Source organism: Papio anubis, chromosome 1 (assembly GCF_008728515.1).
Source record: "Papio anubis isolate 15944 chromosome 1, Panubis1.0, whole genome shotgun sequence".
Lineage (NCBI taxonomy): Eukaryota > Metazoa > Chordata > Mammalia > Primates > Cercopithecidae > Papio > Papio anubis.
Genome location: NC_044976.1, coordinates 22,284,476 through 22,306,040, shown reverse-complemented (window position 1 = coordinate 22,306,040; position 21,565 = coordinate 22,284,476). Strand labels below are relative to the sequence as shown.

At 51.7% G+C, this 21,565-nt stretch overlaps 1 protein-coding gene across 1 annotated transcript in view; it reads left to right on the top strand.

Annotated features, from left to right (window-relative positions):
• MYOM3 (myomesin 3) overlaps positions 1 to 21,565 on the top strand; it is a 59,565-nt gene that overhangs the window by 21,561 nt on the left and 16,439 nt on the right. The window contains exons 12-23 of the mRNA XM_003891324.5: positions 1,238 to 1,437; positions 2,103 to 2,156; positions 2,612 to 2,739; positions 5,408 to 5,591; positions 7,437 to 7,608; positions 10,895 to 11,016; positions 11,420 to 11,607; positions 12,146 to 12,272; positions 13,380 to 13,558; positions 17,504 to 17,618; positions 18,308 to 18,464; positions 19,511 to 19,620. Coding sequence (XP_003891373.2) covers positions 1,238 to 1,437; positions 2,103 to 2,156; positions 2,612 to 2,739; positions 5,408 to 5,591; positions 7,437 to 7,608; positions 10,895 to 11,016; positions 11,420 to 11,607; positions 12,146 to 12,272; positions 13,380 to 13,558; positions 17,504 to 17,618; positions 18,308 to 18,464; positions 19,511 to 19,620 — 1,736 coding nt within the window. The remainder of the gene's footprint in view (positions 1 to 1,237; positions 1,438 to 2,102; positions 2,157 to 2,611; positions 2,740 to 5,407; positions 5,592 to 7,436; positions 7,609 to 10,894; positions 11,017 to 11,419; positions 11,608 to 12,145; positions 12,273 to 13,379; positions 13,559 to 17,503; positions 17,619 to 18,307; positions 18,465 to 19,510; positions 19,621 to 21,565) is intronic.

Sequence of the window (21,565 nt, the reverse complement as noted above, 5' to 3'; positions counted from 1 at the left end):
CTGACCCGGAGGGGCAAAGCAGGGAGTGCTTGGACCCTGAGCACAGTGGATTCTTGGGCTATTTTCCTTCCTGAACGACAGAGAGAGATGGAATAGCACTGATCCCAAAGGAGGAGGCAAACAGGTAGACAGCCCAGAACCTCCAGCCTCCTTCCTGTGTGGCCGGCTCTGAAGGCCCAGCTTGAGGAAATAGCGAATGCTGCCACAGACGGGCTCATGACCATGCTAGGGGCACGCCTCATCTCTTTCCATCCTTACAACGACCCCGCTCTAAAGAGAAGGGGACTATCTAATGCCCCCTTCTATGGATAGGGAAACCAAGGCATGTGGGGAGATGACTTTGCTCAAAGACACATTTGTCATTAGTGGTGGAGACAAGACTTGGACCCACATGTTATGACTACCCCAACCAGCTGGTAACAATAAGGGTAATGTGCACTGTCACACTGCCTGGGACAATGGTACCAAGAGGGTCCAGAGAGCCCAGGCTTGGAGGGTCAACCTGGAATGCACGCCAACTTAGGGAGGGGACAAGCTCAGGTGGATCCTAACCGTGTGACCTTGGGCAGGTCTGGTCACTCTCTGAGCCACAGACCCTCCATGTGTACAGTGAAGGTGACCACACATGCCCCCAGGACTTCCAGGGAGATGAAACAAGGGCTGGGTGTGGAGGGCACAGCACAGCCGTGGGCTCACGATGATCCCCCGTGAAAGGCACTGCTGCTGGTCAGCATCAGGGATGGTGAAAAGGTCTCCCGGGGACCCAAAGTTGGAACCAGCCTCTTCTATTGTAGAGAAGAACTTTAATTGGTAGAGATGAGCTCGGCAGGCTCCCCCAGTTAAAGAAAAGCCCTCAGGCTGGGCGCGGTGGCTCACGCCTGTAATCCCAGCACTTTGGGAGGCCTAGGCAAGTGGATCACGAGATGTCAGGAGTTCGAGACCAGTCTGACCAACATGGTGAATCCCTGTCTCTACAAAAATATGAAAATTAGCCAGGTGGTAGTGGCGTGTGTCTGTTATCCCAGATACTCTGGAGGCTGAGGCATGAGGATTGCTTGAACTCGGGAGATGGAGGTTGTGGTGAGCGGGGATGGTGCCACTGCACTCCAGCCTGGCAACAAAACAAGACTCCGTCTAAAAAAAAAAAAAAGAAAGAAAAGGAAAGTCCTCGTAGAGGCTCACTTTGGGAAGGTGTGCAGTGTGGGCAGGGGCTGAAAGGGGGGCCTGTCTCCAACAGGTGCCAGGGTGACTCTGGGGAATGGGTCCCCTGCCATGAGGCCCCCGGAGGGACTTGTCGGTGCCCGATCCAAGGCCTCGTTGAAGGTCAGAGCTATCGGTTCCGGGTGAGAGCCATCAGCAAGGCGGGCAGCAGCCTCCCCTCCAAGGCCTCAGAGTTGGTTGTCATGGGCGACCATGATGCCGCCCGGAGGAAGACAGGTGGGTACAGAGGTCCTAAGCGACTTTCTAGAACATCAGTCAGGGAACCCTCAGGACTACCTCACACAGGAGACAATCCGGCCCTCAGGAACCCCGAGTCTGGAAGCACAGCCCAGGCCTCAGTAAACACTAGTCTGACGAAGGAGACAAAGGCCAGCCCTCAAGAACTTCCAGTCTGATGGAGGAGGCACAATCCGGTCCTTAGGAACCCCTAGCCTGAGAAGAAAGATACAGCTAGTCTAATGGGTGAAACCAAACCGTCCATGGGAGAGACCAGTCTGAGGGAGCACCCCACCCCAGCACCTGTCAGATGTCCTTCAACTCGAGTGTGGGGACACGGCCCTCTCAGCCCTCGGGAGCCACGCTGACTTGGGTGTGCTAGAAGCTCCACCATGGCAGGGTGCCCGGCCCCAGGCACCTCCTTCCTCCTCTCTGTCTCCACTTGTCCCAAGAGAAAGAGCGTCTGCCAGGGCCTGAGAGCAGCAGGGCTCCACCTGGGACTCCTGAGAAAGCTGAGGTCACAGGGCACCTGTCTGAGGTTGCACAGCGAGGGCTGCAAGGCCAGGACTGGGACAGGGCAGGACACAGAGCCTGGTGTGGGGTAGGCCCTGGCCTAACTCCTCCTGTCCCACCCCCCACCCTCCCATGCTCCCTTCTCATCCTAGAGATCCCCTTTGGTCTGGGAAACAAGATCACCATCAGCACAGACGATTTTGAAGGTATGCGGGACCCTCCTATGTAGTTCTGGAATCTGTATTGTTCTGGAAACTCTGTATAGTTCTGGAAACTCTGCATAGTTCTGGAATCTGTATAGTTCTGGAAATTCTGGGAGGTGAGCTGGCAAGAAGGCAGAAACTGTCCCTGTGCAGGGTGTGGGGGATCAGGGCAGGTGGGGCCTAGTCGGAGGCAGCCAGAGTGCTGGGGTCACTGTGGCCCATCTGGCTGTGGCCCTCCTGGAGGAGGGAACACGTTGGGAAAAGTCCTGGCCAGGGCAGGGGGAGACCTGGGTTCTGGCCCCAGCTATCCCTAGCATTGCTGGGTGACCTGGAGCCAATTACTACCCCTGTCTTGGGGATGGGTGGAGATGTAGTTCCCTCCTCCACGGAATGAGGCACTGAGATTAGGGGGTCTCTGAAGGCCCACCCATCTCGGCCCCGGGTGACTCTGATTCCAGATACTGTGACCATCCCCTCACCGCCGACCAATGTCCACGCCAGCGAGATCCGAGAGGCCTATGTGGTTCTGGCCTGGGAGGAGCCGAGGCCCCGGGGCAGAGCGCCACTGGCATACTCCCTGGAGAAGGTAGGGGACCCCGAGGCCCCAGCCCCAGGCCAGCCTGAGAAACAGCGTGCCGTGGGACCCTGGGCAGTGTCCCCTGGGGAGGCCGTCAGAGAATAAAAAAGAAGCCCCTGGCTGGAAGGGCCCAGGCATGGCCGCACACAGAGGCATGGGGATGGATTGAATAGCCTTTGCGGCTACCTCTAGCCCTGGGAGGCCAGTCACTGCTGGTTGTTCCTGAGGCTGTTCGTGGAAGTACACAAAATACAAGGCACAGACAACAATGACAATATGATCCACCACTTCCTGGGTACCTCCCTGCCCCCGGGGCGGCTGGCATCAGACCACACACTGGGCCAAGCGCTTCTTGGTGGGACTATGTTGGGAGGGAAACGAGGCTGGTACCCTCCAGCCAGGGACAGGAACCAGCAGCACTTGCAGAGCCTACGGAGTGATTAGTACTAGGAGGTGGCTCTCACTGGGGATCGAGTGGGGTCAGGGGAGACCCCGGCAAGGATGCAGCAGGTCTTGTAGAGTGGACTTCACAGTGGAGGGGAGGCAGGATGGCGGAGTAGAAGACAGCATGGGTGTTAAAATCTGTTCAAATCCTGCCTTCTGCTGTGTGATCCTGAGTGAGTGTCTTAACTTCTCTGAGCCTCAGTTTCCTCCAGCATAGAATAGAGAACCTGCCCTGTGAAGATGAAATAAAACACAGCCCACAGCCAGAGCCTGCAGTCCCCGGGATCTGTCAGTGCTTCCCAAGGAGGTGTTCTTGACTATCTCCCTGAAGTCAGAGACTAAGTTTATCTTCTCACTACTTTCTGTGCCCAGCACAATGCCTGGCACAAACCAGGTGGACAGAGAAGGTTTAGGGAATAAATGCATTTAAAATTTCCAGGGAGGAATCTCTGGCTCTGGTTATCCAAACGGGCCTCTCTTTTCACACTCATGGGTAATCCTTTTTCTCTGACATAGGAAAGCTATAGATAATTGAGGACTGGTTTTGCGAGGTGGTAGGGTATCTTGGTGGAGATGTTGGTGTCAGACTGCTTGGGTTCAAATCCTATCTCTGCTACTTACCAGCTGCGTGACCTTGGGCAAGTTACTTAGTTTCTCTATACGCCTGTTTCTTCTTCCATAAAATGATAATAATCATACACAGCTTGTAGGGTTAATGTGAGGATCAAATTAATTAGCGCACATAAAGACTTAGAATAGAGCCTGGCACACAGTAGGAGCTCAGCAGTCTTCATGGTTTCTTATGGTGATTTCTTGTCCTACCTGGTCTAGGCCACTGACAGCCAGATGGGCTTGGGAGGGAGAAGACCACAGAGGATGGAATCAGTGGGTCCTCTTGTGCTTCAAGGTCTTAACTCTCTTGCCCAGACTCAGCAGAAACGGTCTCTGGGTGCCTCTCTCATCTGTATCACCCTGGGCTCTTCACCCTCCATCTGCCCAGAGACTCAGAGTTTCTGGCTGCTTTCTGGGTCCCTGACACTGTGGAGAGTAAACAGGTTTGCAGCTACCCACACCTAAGCGAAGTGAAATACCATATCCACCAGTTATTAGATGCAGGACTTTTGGCCAAATTATCGAAACTTTCTGAACCTGACTTCCCTCATCGGCAGAGAAATTAACACCTTCCTGCAGGGTTATTGTGAGAACTCATTCTTTCATTCATTCATTTGCCCCAGAAACATAGATGGAGCACCTGCCATGTGCCAGTGCTGTTCTCGGTCCTGGGGACACAGCAGGCGGGGGAGGGAGTGCCGATGATAAACGGGGTAAATCAGTAGAATATTACGCACAGTAGTGAGTGGTAGGCGCTAAGGAGAAAGATGTCGAGCAGGGAGGGGAACTTGAAGTGTGGGGAGAGGAGGTGCTGACATTTTCAGATGGAGTGGCTGGGAGGGCCTCGCCACTCCCCAGGAAGGTGGGTTTTGAATAAAGGCCTACAGGAAGCCAGCCAAGAGATTTCTGGGGGAAGAACATTCCAGGCTGAGAGACCAGCAAGTGTGAAGGCCCGGAAGGAGGTGGGACTTGGGCCCTTAGGGAACAGCAGAGAGGCATAGAGACTAAGGGCAAAGGGAACGGTGGCCAGACAGACCGAGGGGTCAGGCCATGGGGAAGCTTTTGCTCTGAGGGAGATGCGGGGCTTGGTAGAAGGGAACAGAGAACAAGATGGAAGGGGGTTAGAGATAGAAACGGAGGGGAGACCAGCCAAGAGGCTATTCAGATCATTCAGGCACGAGGTACTGACAGCCTCCATCAAGGTTATGGTGGGGAGCATGAGGGCGATAAAGCATGGCTGGGTTCTGGGTAAATTTTGAAGAGTGAGTCAACTGGGTTTGTTGTTGGAGCACATTTAGGGCATGAGACAAAGAGAGGAAGAGCCAAGGGTGGCTCCAGGGATTTCACCTGGGGGACTGGAAGGATGGGAGCCACCAACACAATGCAGGTGTGGGAAGCTCTGGAGCTGCATCGTGGACAGGCTGGACATGAGGTCTCGGTAGGTATCCAGGTGGAGAGGTGAGGAGGCAGATGAGGCAGAGCTCCGTGCTCAGGGGCAGCCTGGGCTGAGTATAGAGGATCATGAAAGCACATGGGCTGGGGACAGAGATCATTGGAGGTGACCAGTACAGAGCCGGTCTGGGCAACCGCTTAGCCAATGTGAGTTCCTCTGTTTCTTCAGTCAGTCATAGGTAGTGGCACCTGGGAGGCCATCAGCACGGAAAGCCCTGTGAAATCTCCGAGATTCGCCGTTCTGGACCTGGAGAAAAAGAAGTCATATGTCTTCAGAGTGCGAGCAATGAACCAGTATGGCCTGAGCGATCCCTCAGAGCCCAGTGAGCCCATCGCCTTGCGGGGCCAGCCAGGTACCCTCATGATGCAGGGGGTCGGGGAGGAGGCAGGCCAGGCCAGGCTCAAGACCTGAAGCTGCAAGGACAAAGCCCTGCCCACTTCCCTGTCCCTGCTCCCTTCTGCCCATCATGAAGCTGAAAGGCAATTTGACCTCAGGCCTGGGGAGTTTTAAGACATCAGAAATTACATTTCTCTGGGCAGGAGGCTCATGGAGGGAGACAGCCTTCTGCTTTTTTCCAGATCAGCAATGAATGGGTTACAGAGTGCAGCTGGGTCCCGCACAGCAGCTGTGTAAGCGAGTCGTCCCTCCATTCTACAGGTCTCTGGCCTGCCCCTAGACCCTGCAGCTCACTGCCAAGCAGCCCCTGGCACCCTGCCTGGTGGAAGTTGAGCTGTCCCACCTGAGCCCTGGCTTACCAGGCAGGACACTGCTCATCTGCAGCATAACGGGGGACCTGGGAGAGTCATTTCCAAGCTGCACACCTTGCTGTCCTCAACTGGCAAACCCATTGCGTTTTTTGGGTTTTTTTTTTTTTTTTTTTTTTTTTTTTTTTTGAGACGGAGTCTCGCTCTGTCACCCAGGCTGGAGTACAGTGGTGCAATCTCCACTCACTGCAAGCTCCGCCTCCCAGGTTCACGCCATTCTCCTGCCTCAGCCTCCCGAGTAGCTGGGACTACAGGCGTCTGCCACCGCACCCAGCTAATTTTTGTATTTTCAGTAGAGACGGGGTTTCACCGTGTTAGCCAGGATGGTCTCGATCTCCTGACCTCGTGATCCACCCGTCTCGGCCTCCCAAAGTGCTGGGATTACAGGCGTGAGCCACCGCGCCTTGCCCAAACCCATTGTTTTAAAGGGCCTCGTTACTGCTCCTACCTCTGGCTCCTTCCTGAGTCTCCCAATTGCAACTCCATCCTGACCCCAGCTTCCCAGGGCTCCCACCTCTGAGACCTCTGGATTCTGGGGTTCTTTACCCTTTCATCAGATTAGAAAGTTCCCTGTAGCTGCCATCACAACCAGCCCTTTAAGGAACCTTTCTACAGTGCCACTTATGCAAGAAAAGCGTGGTTTGCTGAAGGTCCCATTTGGAGAAGATTTCAAAGTTCTAGATTTGTTCTGCTTCAGTAATTTAGAAGGGAAAAAGTACACACACGCACATGCACACGCACACACAGCACGTATGAACAAGTTGGTGAGCAAGTGGTGTTTTTCTTTAATTCTGGTGAACATTTGGTTTTGATCTGGGGCCTAGCCAGTGAGCAGTTTGTCATCAGATGTGGGCAGTCTCTGGACCATAAACCAGACTTAAATTGTACCAGGCAAGGCTCTGGTATAATTCAGAAAGGAAGGGAGGGCAGGGCTAGAGGTGAAACCTTCAAAGAGGTGAGGAGGAACCAACTCATCTCTGAGGAATGATAGATGGATTCAACCAACCATCCATCTATCCATTAAACAAGTTACAGCAGCCCCTACCTCAAGGAGCTTAGTTTCAGGGAGCCACGAAAATCGGTAGAGAAGTTTCAAGGAAAGAAAACTGAGATTAAAGATAAGGACTGAGGAAAGCTATCAGATTTGGTGACTTTTGAGTGACGGAGAGTGTGTATGTAAGGATGAATGAGTGAGTATGCTTTTGTGCTTTAGTGAGGAAGCAGAGATGCTCGGAGGTAAGGGGAGAGAGGACTTTTAGGATACACTTCTGGGTCTATGGAAGAGTTCCCAAAGTCCCCAGCAGGTCAGGAATTCATGCACCTTGATTGCTGTGGGAGGTCCTTCTGGCCTCTCCCCATGCTCCTCCCCTTCCCCAGCCTGTCAGAGCCATGTAACTCAACCTTCTCATTCAGCCCATGTTTCTATTTTTTAGCTACCCTCCCTCCTCCAGCTCAAGTTCAAGCTTTCCGAGACACGCAGACCTCTGTCACCCTGACATGGGATCCCGTGAAAGAACCAGAGCTCCTGGGTTATTACATCTACTCCCGGGAGGTGGGGTCATCTGAGTGGCAAACAGTTAACAACAAACCCATCCAAGGCACCAGGTACGTCTGCCCACCTGTATCAGTCTGTTCTCACACTGCTATAAAGACATACCTGAGACTGGGTGATTTCTTTTATAGAGAGGTTTAATCAGCTGACAGTTCTGGGAGCTGTACGGGCCTCTGCTTCTGGGGAGGCCTCAGGAAACTTATGATTGTGGAGGAAGGCGAGGAGGAAGGAAGCATGTCTTACATGGCGGGAGCAGGAGAGGGAGAAAGAGCAAAGCGGGAAGTGCTACACACTTCCAAACAACCAGACCTCGTGAGAACTTGCTCCTTGTCTTGAGAACAGCAAAGGGGAAATCCGCCCCAAAAATCCAATCTCCTCCCACAAGGTCCCTTCCCCAACACTGGGGATTACAATTCAACCTGAGATTTGGGTGGAGGCACAGAGTCAAACCAGATCACCCCCCTTCTTGCACGAGGCATCCTTGAAGGGAGGCCATAATAATAATGAAGCCTAGCATTTCACAGTATTTACCCTGCGTCAGGTACTGTTCTAGCATTTTTCCTATGTGAGGTCATCTAGTTCTACCTGCAAGCCTATACGTGTAGGACTATTATTTTTATTATTTTACAGATGAAGAAACTGAGGCTTGGAGAGGTTACATAAGGTTACATAACTTGCCAAAGCCCCTGTAGCTTAGTAAGTGGCAGGACTGGTACTTGAACCCAGATGGTCTTTTTCAACAAACCTCATTGAGAATGTGCTATTTGCAGGACTCCATGGATAGAGATGACCATGCCTTGGTCTCATCCCTCCAGGAGCTTACAGCCAGAGAGAGGTGGGGAGGGCAGAGCAGTGGAGAGCTTTGGAGGCAGGGAGGCCTGCGTTCAGGCTCCACACCACCCCTCACCCTTTCTGTATTAGTCAGGGTTCTCTAGAGGGACGGACTAACAGGATAGATGTACCTATGAAAGGGGGTTTATTAAGGAGTATTGACTCACACAATAACAAGGTAAAGTCCTACAACTGGCTGTCTGTCTGCAAGCTGAGGAGCAAGGAATTGTGTTCGAGTCCTAAAACCTCAAAAGTAGGGAGGCCAACAGTGCAGCCTTCAGTTTGTGGCCGAAGGCCTGAGAGCTCCCGGCAAACCACTGGTGTAAGTCCGAGTCCAAAAGCTGAAGAAATTGGAGTCCAATTTTCAAGGGCAGGAAACATCCAACGTGGAAGAAAGATGAAGGCTAAAGATCATCCAGTCTCCTCCTTCCGTATTCTTCCACTGCTTTATCCTAGTCACACCCAGATTGAGGGTGGGTCTGCCTCTCCCAGTCCACTGACTCAAATGGTAATCTTCTTTGGCAACACCCTCACCAACACACCCAGGAACAATACTTTGCATCCTTCAGCCAATCAAGTTGACACTCAACCATCACCCTCCCTAAGCATCAGTTCCTTCCTCTGTAAACCAGGAGGGTGGGGCCACATTCATGGCCTCTTGACATTCCAACTCACACTCCACTCTGAGGTTCACTCCTCATCCCCTGGCCCTGAAAGACCCTCATCCTAGCAGGCACAGTGAGTCCTGGGGCTTCTGGGCTAGTAACTTCTCTTGATATAGGAGCTCTGTCGGGGAGAGGGCTTAGGTGATAATACCTCTCCCTTTCCTTTCCATCAGACAACTTGCCAAGCCCTGAGCACACCTGACTAGGCTGCCTGCACCCTGGGCCATGAGCCAAGGTCATCTGACTGAGAAAAAGGAACAGCCCCAGTGCCCCATTGGTCTTTGGTGCCTCACAGTTAGCTGTGAGGGGTCCCTCATAATTTGTTACTAGAAACAGATAAAGTTCCCAAGTTGGAGAATAATCAGGTTTTTGACAAATTAGCTCAGAGTCAAGCTTATCCCTAGAGTAAGACCTCTCCTCCAACTTGCATTCAGCTGTGCTTCCCTGAAGGGGAGGGCAGGGGTTGGAGGGCTGGCACGAATGGGGTGGCATGACCGAGGGACATGGCATACAGAAGTGAAGGTGGCATGCTGCTCTGGCATGTCCAGAGAACTTGTCCCATATGTGCATGTCATCTGTTACATGTGTCATGACTGGAAAGAGGCTAAACCCTGCTGCCCAGGAGTTGGAGCCTGGGGCAACAGCAGAAAAGGAGCTAAGTTGGGCTGTGGTGGCCCAGGTCACTATGGAATCATCAGGCTCCACAGAGCCTGGCTCGCAAAAATGTCTGAATGAATGAATGAATGAATGAACGGTGGGTGGGCAGGTGCTACACTGGTGCTCAGGAGACCTGGCTACCATCTGGGCTGAGCCCCTAATTGGCTGTGTACTCTTGGCCATCTCGGCCTCTGTGGTAGTGCTTCCCTACTCGTAACATGAAAAAACGGGATCGTTTCACCCCTAAGGGCCCTTCCAACACCCAAGATTTTGTCCTCATCTCCAAAAAAGGGATAAGTAACAGCATCTTCCTCAGAGGGTGTTATGAGGAGCACCTGGTGGATAGACAAAAAGTGAGTGCCAGACAAGGGCACGCTGCTATCAGCATTATTGTCATTGTCATCTGTTGTCAACGGGGTCTGGTCTGGGGAGTCATCCCAGCCTCCCCTGTTCAGGTGCTGCCTGACCATCACCCACTTCAGTGCTCCCTCTGTCCCATAAAGGCATGTTCCCCCTTTAGAGGCACTTGTCCCCAAGCAGAGAGTTCGCTGCTCTGCCAGCTGTCAACACTTGATGTGACTGAAGTCCTGGGGACTCCTCAGGGACCACTAGCTGAGAGGAGCTCCCTGCAAAACAAGATTTGCTCTAGGAGAATGTTGATAGGTAAAAAGAGAGAGAGGGCCACAATTTGGGTCTTATCAAGAAGGGGCAGGATGAAAAGGACATTTTTCTCTAAGCCAGAGCATCCTTGCATGTCCCTGGATGACAACTGTCTTTGAGGGCTCTGAAAGGACTCCGTGTTTTTGCATCACAGCATTAGTGCAAGCATTAACAGCCACATGTTCTTTTTCAAGGACAAAGCCCAAAGTCTTGAAGATGTACCATGTGGTGCTGGGTCCAGGGTTGGCTGCCTTTGCTTTAAATTAGGACCTTTCCTAGCGTGTTTGCATGTTAAGGGTGGATCTGGAAAAGCAAACATCCTTTAAAACCCTTAGGTCTACCCCCTCCACGGTGTCATCTCGGGCATTGCCATGGGATCAAGGGCAATATTTTTAGGAAGAATTGACCTGGAACTTTCAAATTCTACCACGCTGGTGACCACTTAGTCCACAAAGTTGTTCTAGAAAGTTTGGGAATGTCTCCAGGCTGTTTGTACATCCGTGAAAGCTGCACGTTTCCCTCCCAGGTTTACAGTTCCCGGGCTGAGGACGGGCAAGGAGTATGAGTTTTGTGTCAGGTCAGTCAGCGAGGCTGGGGTAGGCGAGAGCTCAGCCGCCACCGAGCCCATCAGGGTCAAGCAGGCTCTGGGTGAGTCCAAGGGCAGGTCCAGCCTGCAAACCTCCCTGGGCTGGGCGGGGAGCTGGGGCTCATAGACCACATCTTGAAGGGCCCAGTCCTGATGGCTTGTGGCACACATGACCTCTGAGGGAAACTGGAGCTGGCCCTGGCCGCCCTTTCCTTTGGGAAGGAAGTAACCATGGCTTGAGGTCATGGGATGAGGCCTGAGCAGCTCTAGCGGGTGGGGAAGCCTTAAGGCCCAGAAACCTGAGGCTCCGATGCCCTCCTGAGGCACAGATACTGCTGGCTCAGGGAAAAACCCCTGGAGTAGGGCGGGCACCAACTAGGGGAGGCTCATCGGCTCCCTCAGGCCCCACTGTCCAATCCAGCCACCCTAGGGAGCAGCTGTCCTCACCTCCTTACCTCCCTGTAGCTACCCCGTCTGCCCCATATGGCTTTGCCCTCCTGAACTGCGGGAAGAATGAAATGGTCATTGGGTGGAAACCCCCCAAGCGTCGTGGAGGTGGCAAGATCCTGGGCTACTTCCTGGACCAGCATGACTCAGAAGAGCTGGACTGGCACGCGGTTAATCAGCAGCCCATCCCCACCCGGGTCTGCAAGGTAAGGCTGGAAGGTGGCCCCAGCCTGTGTCATGACTGGTTTAGCAGAGACCGGAGGGCAGTGCTTGAGTCTTGGAGTCTGACAGAATCTGACAGAGGTCTCAAGTTCCCCTGCCTCAGCCATCCAGATCATTTTCCAGTGCAGACCCACCTTGAACAGAACTGTTTAGAGCTCCCAAGAATCCCAGCACTTTGGGAGGCTGAGGCGGGTGGATTGCTTGAGGTCAGGAGTTCGAGACCAGTCTGCAACATGTTCAAAACCCTGTCTCTACAAAAAATACAAAAATTAGCTGAGTGTGGTGGCACGCACCTGTAGTCCCGGCTACTCGAGAGGCTGACACGGGAGGACTGCATGAGCCCAGAAGGTCGAGGCTGCAGTGAGCCATGTTCGTGCCATGGCACTCCAGCCTGGGTGACAAAGTGAGACCATGTCTCAAAAAATAAACACAAAAGCAAAGCCCCCACAGACCTCCTGCTCTGAGTCGCTCCCCATCCCTCCCCCAGCCTCAGCCTCACAGTTTGCGTTTCTGCTCTTCAAGGTCAGTGACCTTCGTGAAGGCCACTTTTATGAGTTCCGTGCCCGGGCTGCCAACTGGGCAGGTGTTGGCGAGCTGTCGGCACCCAGCAGCCTGTTCGAGTGCAAAGAGTGGACAATGCCCCAGCCAGGTGAGAGGCCTGCAGGCCTGAAGTCCAGTGCCTGCCCTTCCCTCCTTCCCCAAACCTACCCAATGAGATGAAGGCCGCAGCACTCCTCTGTGCATTCAGGCTTGCACTGTTTGTCCTGCACCCCAGGCCCCCGGCCCTTCCACAAACCCACTCTGTAATTCCTGACACAAATGGAGTCCTAAGCCTGTCTTAAAGGACCCCTGATCTGGGCCATCAACTGGCCCAGCACAAACTATTTCCCAACCCGAGACCCTGCCTGCTTCTGGACATAGACCAATCTCCAGCCCCAAAGGTGCGCTGCTAGGGTGAGCAACTAGTCCTGGTTTGCCTGAGACTTTCAGTTTACTACTGAAAATCCCATGTCCCAGGAACCCTCTTAGTCTTGGACAAATGGACAGTTGACCACCCTACCCACTGTTCCCATTAACCCTGTAAGCCTTCTCACAAATGAGCCCCTCACCTCCCACTGAGGAAGGAGAATCACACCTTTCCATCATTTTGTTCAGTTCAGTTCTGTTTTCTACACAAAACCTCTACCTGAGTGGCAGATAACTAAAACATGATGCTTTTGACAGCAACAATTATAAACAACTAATATTTATCGGGTACCTACTAGGTACCAAACACTTTTCATAAATTATCTCACTAATGCTCACAAAAGCACTATATTACAAGAATTATTATTATCCCCATTTTACAGATGGGGGGATAGGAACAAAGAGGCTAACTATCTCGCCCAAAGTCCCCATATCTGGAAGAGGTGGAGTTTTGACATGAACCCCAGAGGTCTGACTCTAGAAGTTACACCCTTGGCCCCCACACTAAACACTGAAGCACTTTAGAATGATTAGTGCTGTCTGGGATGGGGATGGGGAAGGTCAGGGAAGCTACTAGGAGGAGGGGAGGCTGAGCACATTTTGAAAAGTGAACCCTGTTTCAGGCCCAGAGCCAAGCTTTGTCATGATGCCAAGGTTGGCCCGGGCTTGGCGACACCCAGAGCAGGCCCTTCCTGGCTTGACTGTGACTGATGGATTGACAAGCTTGTTGACTGACTGCTGGGCTTGCTGCCCAACTCACACATCCCTGCCCATCTCTCATTTGTCACAGGCCCCCCGTACGATGTACGGGTGTCTGAGGTGCGGGCCACATCCCTGGTGCTGCAGTGGGAGCCCCCATTGTATATGGGAGCTGGGCCTGTCACAGGCTATCACGTCAGTTTCCAGGAGGAAGGCTCTGAGCAGTGGAAGCCAGTCACCCCAGGCCCCATCTCTGGCACCCACCTGAGGGTAAGTTCTTATGCCTTCATCTTCTGACTGGCCCTGAGCCTTCCCTGCCACTAGAACATTAGCACCGGAATGACCTCCAGACATCGTTGCCCTCACTTAATGGCAGCAGAGGACCAGAGAGGAAGAGCGATTTACCTAGGGTCACACAGCAAGTTGGAGGTGGGTCTGGCTGGCTGGTGCCCATATCCTGCTCCACGCTAGGCAGGCGCCTCCGTAAAGACTCACTTGCTATCAGCCAGGTATATCACCATTTGCACATGCATGCCCCCTGACCCCGGAATTCTGCTCCTGGGATTGAATTATAGAAAGGTAATTAGGCAAATGTGCAAAGATCTAAGGATAAGGATGCTTCTTATAGCCTTGTTTATAATGGCCCAAGCTGGAAACAACTGAAACATCTCTAAGTAGGGGTGTTGCTTAAGTTCATCACAGTGTATCTTAAAAGTAGAATCCTGTGCCAGGCAGTATAAAGAATAAGGCAGTTAAAGGAACAAGACGGTGTGAAGAATGGAGATGGGCAGGGCATGGTGGCTCATTCCTTTAATCTCAGCACTCTGAGGAGGCCGAGGTGGGAGGATTGCTGAAGCCCAGGAGTTCGAGACCAGCCTGGGAAACATGGAGAAACTTCATCTCTACAAAAAAAAAAAAAATTAGCCAGGTGTGGTGGTATACACCTGTAGTCACAGCTACTCGGGAGTATCACCTGAAGTGGGAGGATCACCTGAGCCCAGAGAGGTCCAGGCTGCAGGGAGCTGGGATCGTACCACTGCACTCCAGCCTGAGGGACAGAGCAAGACCCTGTCTCAAAAAAAACAGAATGAGGTGGACCTACATGCATGTATTAACAAAAAAAGGTATCCATCCTATGTGGCTAAGAAAAGCAAAGCAGAATACAGAGTAGGATATTTATATGTGAATAGCATATAATATATATACATGTTATATATAACATAGATAAATAAACATGTATGCATGAGTGCAAAGAGTGGACAATGCCCCAGCCAGGTGAGACGCCTGCAGGCCTGACAGAGGTCTCCAGTTCCCCTGCCTCAGCCATCCAGATCAGTTTCCAGTGCAGACCCACCTTGAACAGAACTGTTTAGAGCCCCCGAACATCCCAGCTGGGAGGCTGAGGCTACATGTTCCTTAATTTAAATGAGAAACAAACTGTAGAGTCTTTGGCTGAATGAGAAGTCTAGCAGAATCACTGGTTTTGTTCTGGAGTGGCGGTTGCTTTCACTTCCAGCCGTGCGGGAGGTGAGGAAATCACAGAGTCTTCTCCTGGCCTAACCAAGACAATTCACAAACACTTAGACATGTCAGGAAACAAAGATGTCACTGGAAGCATTATTAGCAGACACAAATTACTACCTGAGACAACCAATCAGAGTTAGACTTCCAGGTGACTGAAGGCCACTTTCACAGGCCATAGTGTCTACACCTAAGGCCAGCGTGTCTCAGGGCCTCCTTTATTTGAGGAATATTTGTAAGAATGTGAGTGGATTAGGTTCCATTTTCTGCAGCCCTAGGGAAAGGTGAAGTATTTCTCCAGCCCGTTTTCCTGGGTGCTTTTCCCCAGCAGGCAGGAAGATATGCAGTTTTCAAGCCCATTCATCAACATTCTATTAGGGAGCAGCCGGAGGAAAGAAGGCTGGCTCAAGAAGCCCGTCACAATGGGAAAGAATAAGATACTAACAAATAGGATAGGTGCATGTCCTGTTTCTACCTGGATTATGTCCTTGGAAAAGTCTAAAAAGATTTTGCCCAGGCGCGGTGGGGGCTCATGCCTATAATCCCAGCACTCTAGGAGACCGAGGCAGATCTCCTGAGGTCAGGAGTTCGAGACCAGCCTGGCCAACATAGTGAAACCTCGTTTCTACAACAAAAATACAAAAATCAGCCACATGTGATGGCGCATGCCTGTAGTCCCAGCTACGCAGAAGGCTGAGGCAGGAGAATCACTTGAACCTGGGAGGCGGAGGTTGCAGTGAGCCGAGATCATACCACTGCACTCCAGCCTGGGCCACAGAGCGACATTCCATCTCAAAAAAAAAAAAAAAAAATCTCTAAAAAGATTTTTACGTTGGCCGTGCACAGTGGCTCACACCTGTAATCCCAGCACTTTGGGAGGCTGAGACAGGCAGATCACGAGGTCAGGAGATCAAGACCATCCAGGGTAACATGGTGAAACCCCATCTCTACTAAAAATACAAAAAATTAGCCGGGCGTGGTGGCAGGCGCCTGTAGTCCCAGCTACTTGGGAGGTGGAGGCAAGAGAATGACATGAACCCGGGAGGCGGAGCTTGCAGTGAGCTGAGATTGCGCCACTGCACTCCCGCTGGGCAACAGGTGAGACTCCATCTCAAAAAAAAAAAAAAAAAAAAAAAAATTTTTACCAAATGGTTCATTCTGGTGATGTCTGGGGGAGGGCCTGCCAGGGGCGCTTTAGTCCTTCATGGCATGTTGTGCTCTGTCACTTAAAATGTTTCGCAACAAGTGTGTATTTCTTTTATAATTGGAAAAATTAAAATACCTTCATTTTACAAAAAATGAAATTAAAGCCACCTCAGACAGAATCAGGGAAGACAAGCCTCAGCCAGGGGACTCTGCTGAGACCTTGAGGTCTCCTGACCTCATATAGGTGCTATATGAGTGGCTCGCCCCCTCCGCATGTACGTTGGTCCAGGCCAGGGCAGGACAGCCTTGGTGACCTGGCACCGGCTTCTGCATGTGGACTGTTGGCCACCATTCGGTCAGTCAGCCACTGGCTAAACATTTCTTCACACCTGCTTTAATGCCAGGCCTGGACCAATTCCTAGGCATGAGAAACTAAATAAGTCACAGTTGTTGGGTAGCAGGCAATAACAATACTGTGTGATAAATGTTGCAATTGAGGGGGTCTCAGGAATTCTGGACGCTCAAACGAGAAGGTGAGAGGTGCTTCCTGGAATCCACGCGTCTGCCGAAACTGAGTGATGAAGCATAGGCTACAGTGGAGTGAGCCAGGAGGGAGGCGGGACGGCATCCCAGGCAGCGCACTCAGCAAGGGCAAAGGCAGGGAGGTGTGAAATGGTGTGATGAATGTGGGGACGCTGAAAGAGCTGTGGCGTGAAGGGGACAGATGGAGGGACAAGAGGACAACAGGCTAAGGCCAGGTTAGGAAGACTCTAGGTACTCAACCTCGAAATTTGAACTTGACCCTGAAGGCCACTAAAAGATGTACACATCATCAGATCGGCAGAGGGAAAGATAGACTTGGAGAGAAGGGTCCCAGGGCAGAAACGCCCTTTAGGAAACTGTTGGACTACCCCAGGTGAGGAGAAGCAAAGCCTCAATCATGGCTGTGGATGGGACCTGGAGGAAAGTGGCCACATTTAAGAAACATTAGGGAGGCTAGGCGTGGTGGCTCACACCTGTAATCACAGCACTTTCAGCGGCTGAGGCAGGTGGATTACCTGAGGTCAGGAATTCGAGACTAGCCTGGCCGACATGGTGAAACCCCATCTCTACTAAAAATACAAAAATCTGCCGGGCGTGGTGGCGAGTGCCTGTAATCCTAGCTACTCGGGAGGCTGAGGCGGGAGAATTGCTTGAACCAGATAAGCAGAGGTTGCAGTGGGCAGAGATTGTGCCACTGCACTCCAGCCTGGGCGACAAGAGTAAAACTTTGTCTCAAAAAAAAAAAAAAAAAGAAAGAAAGAAACATTAGGGAAATGAAACAGATGGAACCTGGTGATTGGTGGAGACAGCCCAAGAAAAGGATGGCAAAGACAATCCCCAGGTGTTGAACGGCCATCTTTGTCACATGGAAAGATGAGGGACACAAGAAGAGAGAGGGTTTTCTTGTTGAGAGTGGCTCCCCGAGTGGTTTCCTGCACCCTGGGGCCTGGGTTGCAGGAAAAGTCACTGCTGTCCTCAGTGCTGGTTCTTGCCCTCTGCCCCCAGGTTTCTGACTTGCAGCCAGGAAAGAGTTACGTGTTCCAGGTACAGGCCATGAATTCGGCTGGTCTGGGGCAACCGTCCATGCCCACCGATCCTGTGCTCCTGGAGGACAAGCCAGGTAAGGGTGGCCGGAGAGGCCAGAGCTCTGCCGCTGGGCTACACCGTTGGGGACGGGTGGTGTTCAAGGGAAGTTGGGAGAAGCCTGATGCTGTGCTAAGCTCTCACATTTCTCTGGCCCTCCAGCAAGCCCCTGAGGGAGGGGTCATCATCCCACATTGACACTGATTTTATTATAGCTCAGAGAAGATCAACCAGGTCACATGCTAGTATATGACAGAATCACCCACCTCTCCCAACTATAAAGCATGTTCTCTTTCCATTCTTTTAATTATTCATTCATTTAATAAATATTTGGTGATGCCCACGTTGCACTGTGAATACAGGAGTGAATGAGAGAGTAAGATCCCTGCTCTAATGTAGGAGTAGGGGGAGCAGAGAGCAGTAAACAAGTAAACTATTGCATGAGGAAAGCGATTTAAGATAGAGATAAGTGCTTTATTATAAAAGAAACAGGATGATAGGATGGGGCAAGGTTGCTTAGCTAGGGCAGTCAAGGAGGGCCTCTCTGAAGAGGTGACATTTGAGGTGAGAAGGAGCCAGATCATGCAATGCCTTGGCAGCCACAGCAAGGAGTCAAATTTATTATTAAGAGCAATGGGCAGGCCCTGGAGGTTTAAGCAGGGGAGGGGTGTGACCTGGTTTATTATGTATAAACATCCACTGCCCTCTATTGGATCTCGCCCTCAGGTGCCCATGAGATCGAGGTTGGTGTGGATGAAGAGGGTTCTATCTATTTGGCTTTCGAAGCCCCTGAAGCCCCTGACGACTCAGAGTTTCAGTGGTCCAAAGACTACAAGGGCCCACTGGACCCCCAGAGGGTCACGATCGAGGATACAGTTAACAAGTAAGTGAGGCGAGAGGAGAAACAACTGCTCAACGAGACCCAAATACTGTCAGAGGAGCTGGCAGACACTCCTGCTGAGACCACAGGGCAGGACTCATCGATGATGGCTGAAAGGTGCTGCTCGGTCTTTCTCTGAGGACACTGACTGCAACTTTAGTGAGAAGAGTGGAGAGTGCACTTATGGGACTGCAATGGCGCTATTTTTTCTTTTCTTTTCTTTTCTTTCTTTTTTTTGAGACAGGGTCTTGCTGTGTTGCCCAGGCTGTGCGATGGCATGATCTCAGTTCACTGCAGCCTTGACCTCCCAAGCTCAAGCGACCCTCCCGCCTCAGTCTCCTGAGTAGCTTGACTACAGGCACATGTCACCACGCCCAGCTAATTTTTGTATTTTTTGTAGAGATGGGGTCTCACTCTGTTGTCTAGGCTTGTCTCTAACTCCTGAGCTCAACCAATGCTCCCCACTCAGCCTCTCAAAGTGCTGGGATTACAGGCGTGAGCCACTGCGCTCAGCCAATGGCACTGTTCTTTTGGAGATTCCTTTTCCGTAGGGAATTATATATGCCCCTAACTCAGTACCTTCGAGGAGACCTTCAAAGAGGACTCGGTTTCTAGCCTGGGTGCCAGGGACTTGCTCTTACAAGTTCTCTGTACTTGGGTTCCTCATCTATAGCATGTAGAGTTGGACCAGATGACCACAAGGACCCCTGTCAGATGCCCCCATGTCTCACTCCTCCCCCAGCGGCTCATGGCCTCAGCTCTGTCCAGCAAGGCATAAAGCCTACGCCTCAAGCCCTGGAGGAGGTCAGGGTGGTGTGACCAGTGCAGACCCAGTGCCAGAGAGCCCAGATAATGGCACCATTGAAGGTGGGACCCTGAGGGGACCCTGAGGAGGTAGAAGGAGGCAGCTGCCTGTGCTTCCTGACTTGGCGAGGGTCTGCTTGTGGTACAGGCTCACCAGAGGCAACCTGGACTCCCTGGCTCCCAGGCCTCTAGTGCACAAGACTAAGGAGCTCCTCCCAGAGCCTCTGCTCTCCTCTCTCTACCAGGTCCAAGGTCATCCTGAAAGAACCTGGCCTCGAGGATTTGGGCACCTACTCAGTCATAGTCACTGATGCCGATGAAGACATCTCCGCAAGCCACACGCTGACCGAGGAAGGTAATGCACCTGCCCCCCTCCCTGCCACCTCCCCAGAGAGAGAGTCCCAAACACAAATGCGCACAGAGGTCAGCAAGAAGCAACCAAAATAAGTAAAGTGGCAATTTCCACAGAGAAGTAGGCCCTCACCCACCCATTCTTTCCATCAACAGATACCTATTAAGGACCTGCCACAGGCCAGGTAGGCCCTGGATATTACATCAGTGAACTCGACAGACAAAAATCCCCGCCCAGTGAAATTTACATTTTTCTGGTCTCTCTTTTGTTGTCCCACTTCTTTATTTTTAAATTATTACTATTATTTCTTGAGACGGAGTCTCGCTCTGTCGCCCAGGCTGGAATGCAGTGGCATGATCTCGGCTCACTGAAACCTCTGTCTCCTGGGTTCAAGCAATTTTTCTGACTGAGCTCCCTGAGTAGCTGGGACTACAGGCGCCTGCCACCACGCCGGGCTAATTTTTTGTGTTTTTAGTAGAGATGGGGTTTCACTGTATTAGCCAGGATGGTCTCAATCTCCTGACCTTGTGATCTGCCCACCTCAGCCTCCCAAAGTGTTGGGATTACAGGCGTGAGCCACTGTGCCTAGCCTGTTTTCCCACTTTTGGTAAAAGCAAAGGTACTAGAATTATTTTTGTTTCCTTCTGTAGCCCCCAAAAACAACAGTGCAAGTGTGATAATAAATTGCAAACAGCAGTTGGTCTGAGAAATGGGGTGACAATAGGGAGTGTTGAGTACTGTGGGTAACCAAAGAGTGAATACCACGTCTAAAGGACCATCCATATTTGATAAATTAAACTGAACCAAAGCCTGTGCTCACAGCCAATGAGATGCTCTGCTCCCTCCGTAGCAACCAGGACAGCCTTTGCCCATTGTCTGTCCTGCTCGTGGCACGTGAGGCCTTTTGATTTTGTTAAGAAGCAGAAGCCAGAGAGACCCAGGTTCCAATTCCGGTTCCATAATTTGCTGGCTGATTTTGGACAAGTCATGCCACCTTCCTGGGCCTCAGTTTCCTCACCCATAAAGAGGGATTATAATCCCTGGCTGCCCCCACCTGAAACAATATTGTTATGCAGATACAATCAGATGATTCTATGCAAACTAAAGCCATCCATGAAAATGATGGTGTTTTTTGGTTTTGTTTGCCGTGTGCTTGCCGTAAATCTAGACTCATTGTGTTAAGGATTCTGGGGCTTACTAGAGAAAATGAGGCGTGGGCTCTGCCCCGCCAGTTCATCCACACAGTCCGTATTGTCTGAGCACCTAGTGTGTACAAGACATTCATGTAGATTCAGAGCTCGCCTTAGCAGAAGAGGCAACACAAAGAAGCAGTCAGCAGGCCGGGCACAGTGGCTCACACCTATAATCCCAGCACTTTGGGAGGCTGAGGCGGGCGGATCACCTGAAGTCAGGAGTTCAAGACCAGCCTGGCCAACATGGTGAAACCCTGTCTCTACTAAAAATACAAAAAATTATCTGGGCATGGTGGCACACTCCTGTAATCCCAGCTACTTGGGAGGCTGAGGCAGGAGAATCGCTTAAACCCTGGAGGCAGAGGTTGCAGTGAGCCAAGATTGCACCATTGCACTCCAGCCTGGGTAACAAGAGCAAAACTCTGTCTCAAAAAAAAGAAAAGACAAAGAAGAAGAAACAGTCGGCAAATAAGACAGCATTCTAGAACAATCTGAGACTTCTGGGCTGCAGTGCTCTGTGTGGTCCAGACCCAGGGACACTAAGATAGCATATGACAGAGGTGAGCAATGAGGCCCTGGCACCAGTGGTCCCAGAGTGACCAGAGGCAGACGGTAATACTCAGCCCACAGCATTGCAGAGGACTAATGAAGTATGCAGAACCAGGCACATGGTAGGTGCTCCTCTAGGGAAGTAAGACTTGATCTAGGCCTTGAAGGACAGGGAGAAGATGCAACTTCAGGGTGGTCAGCAGCAG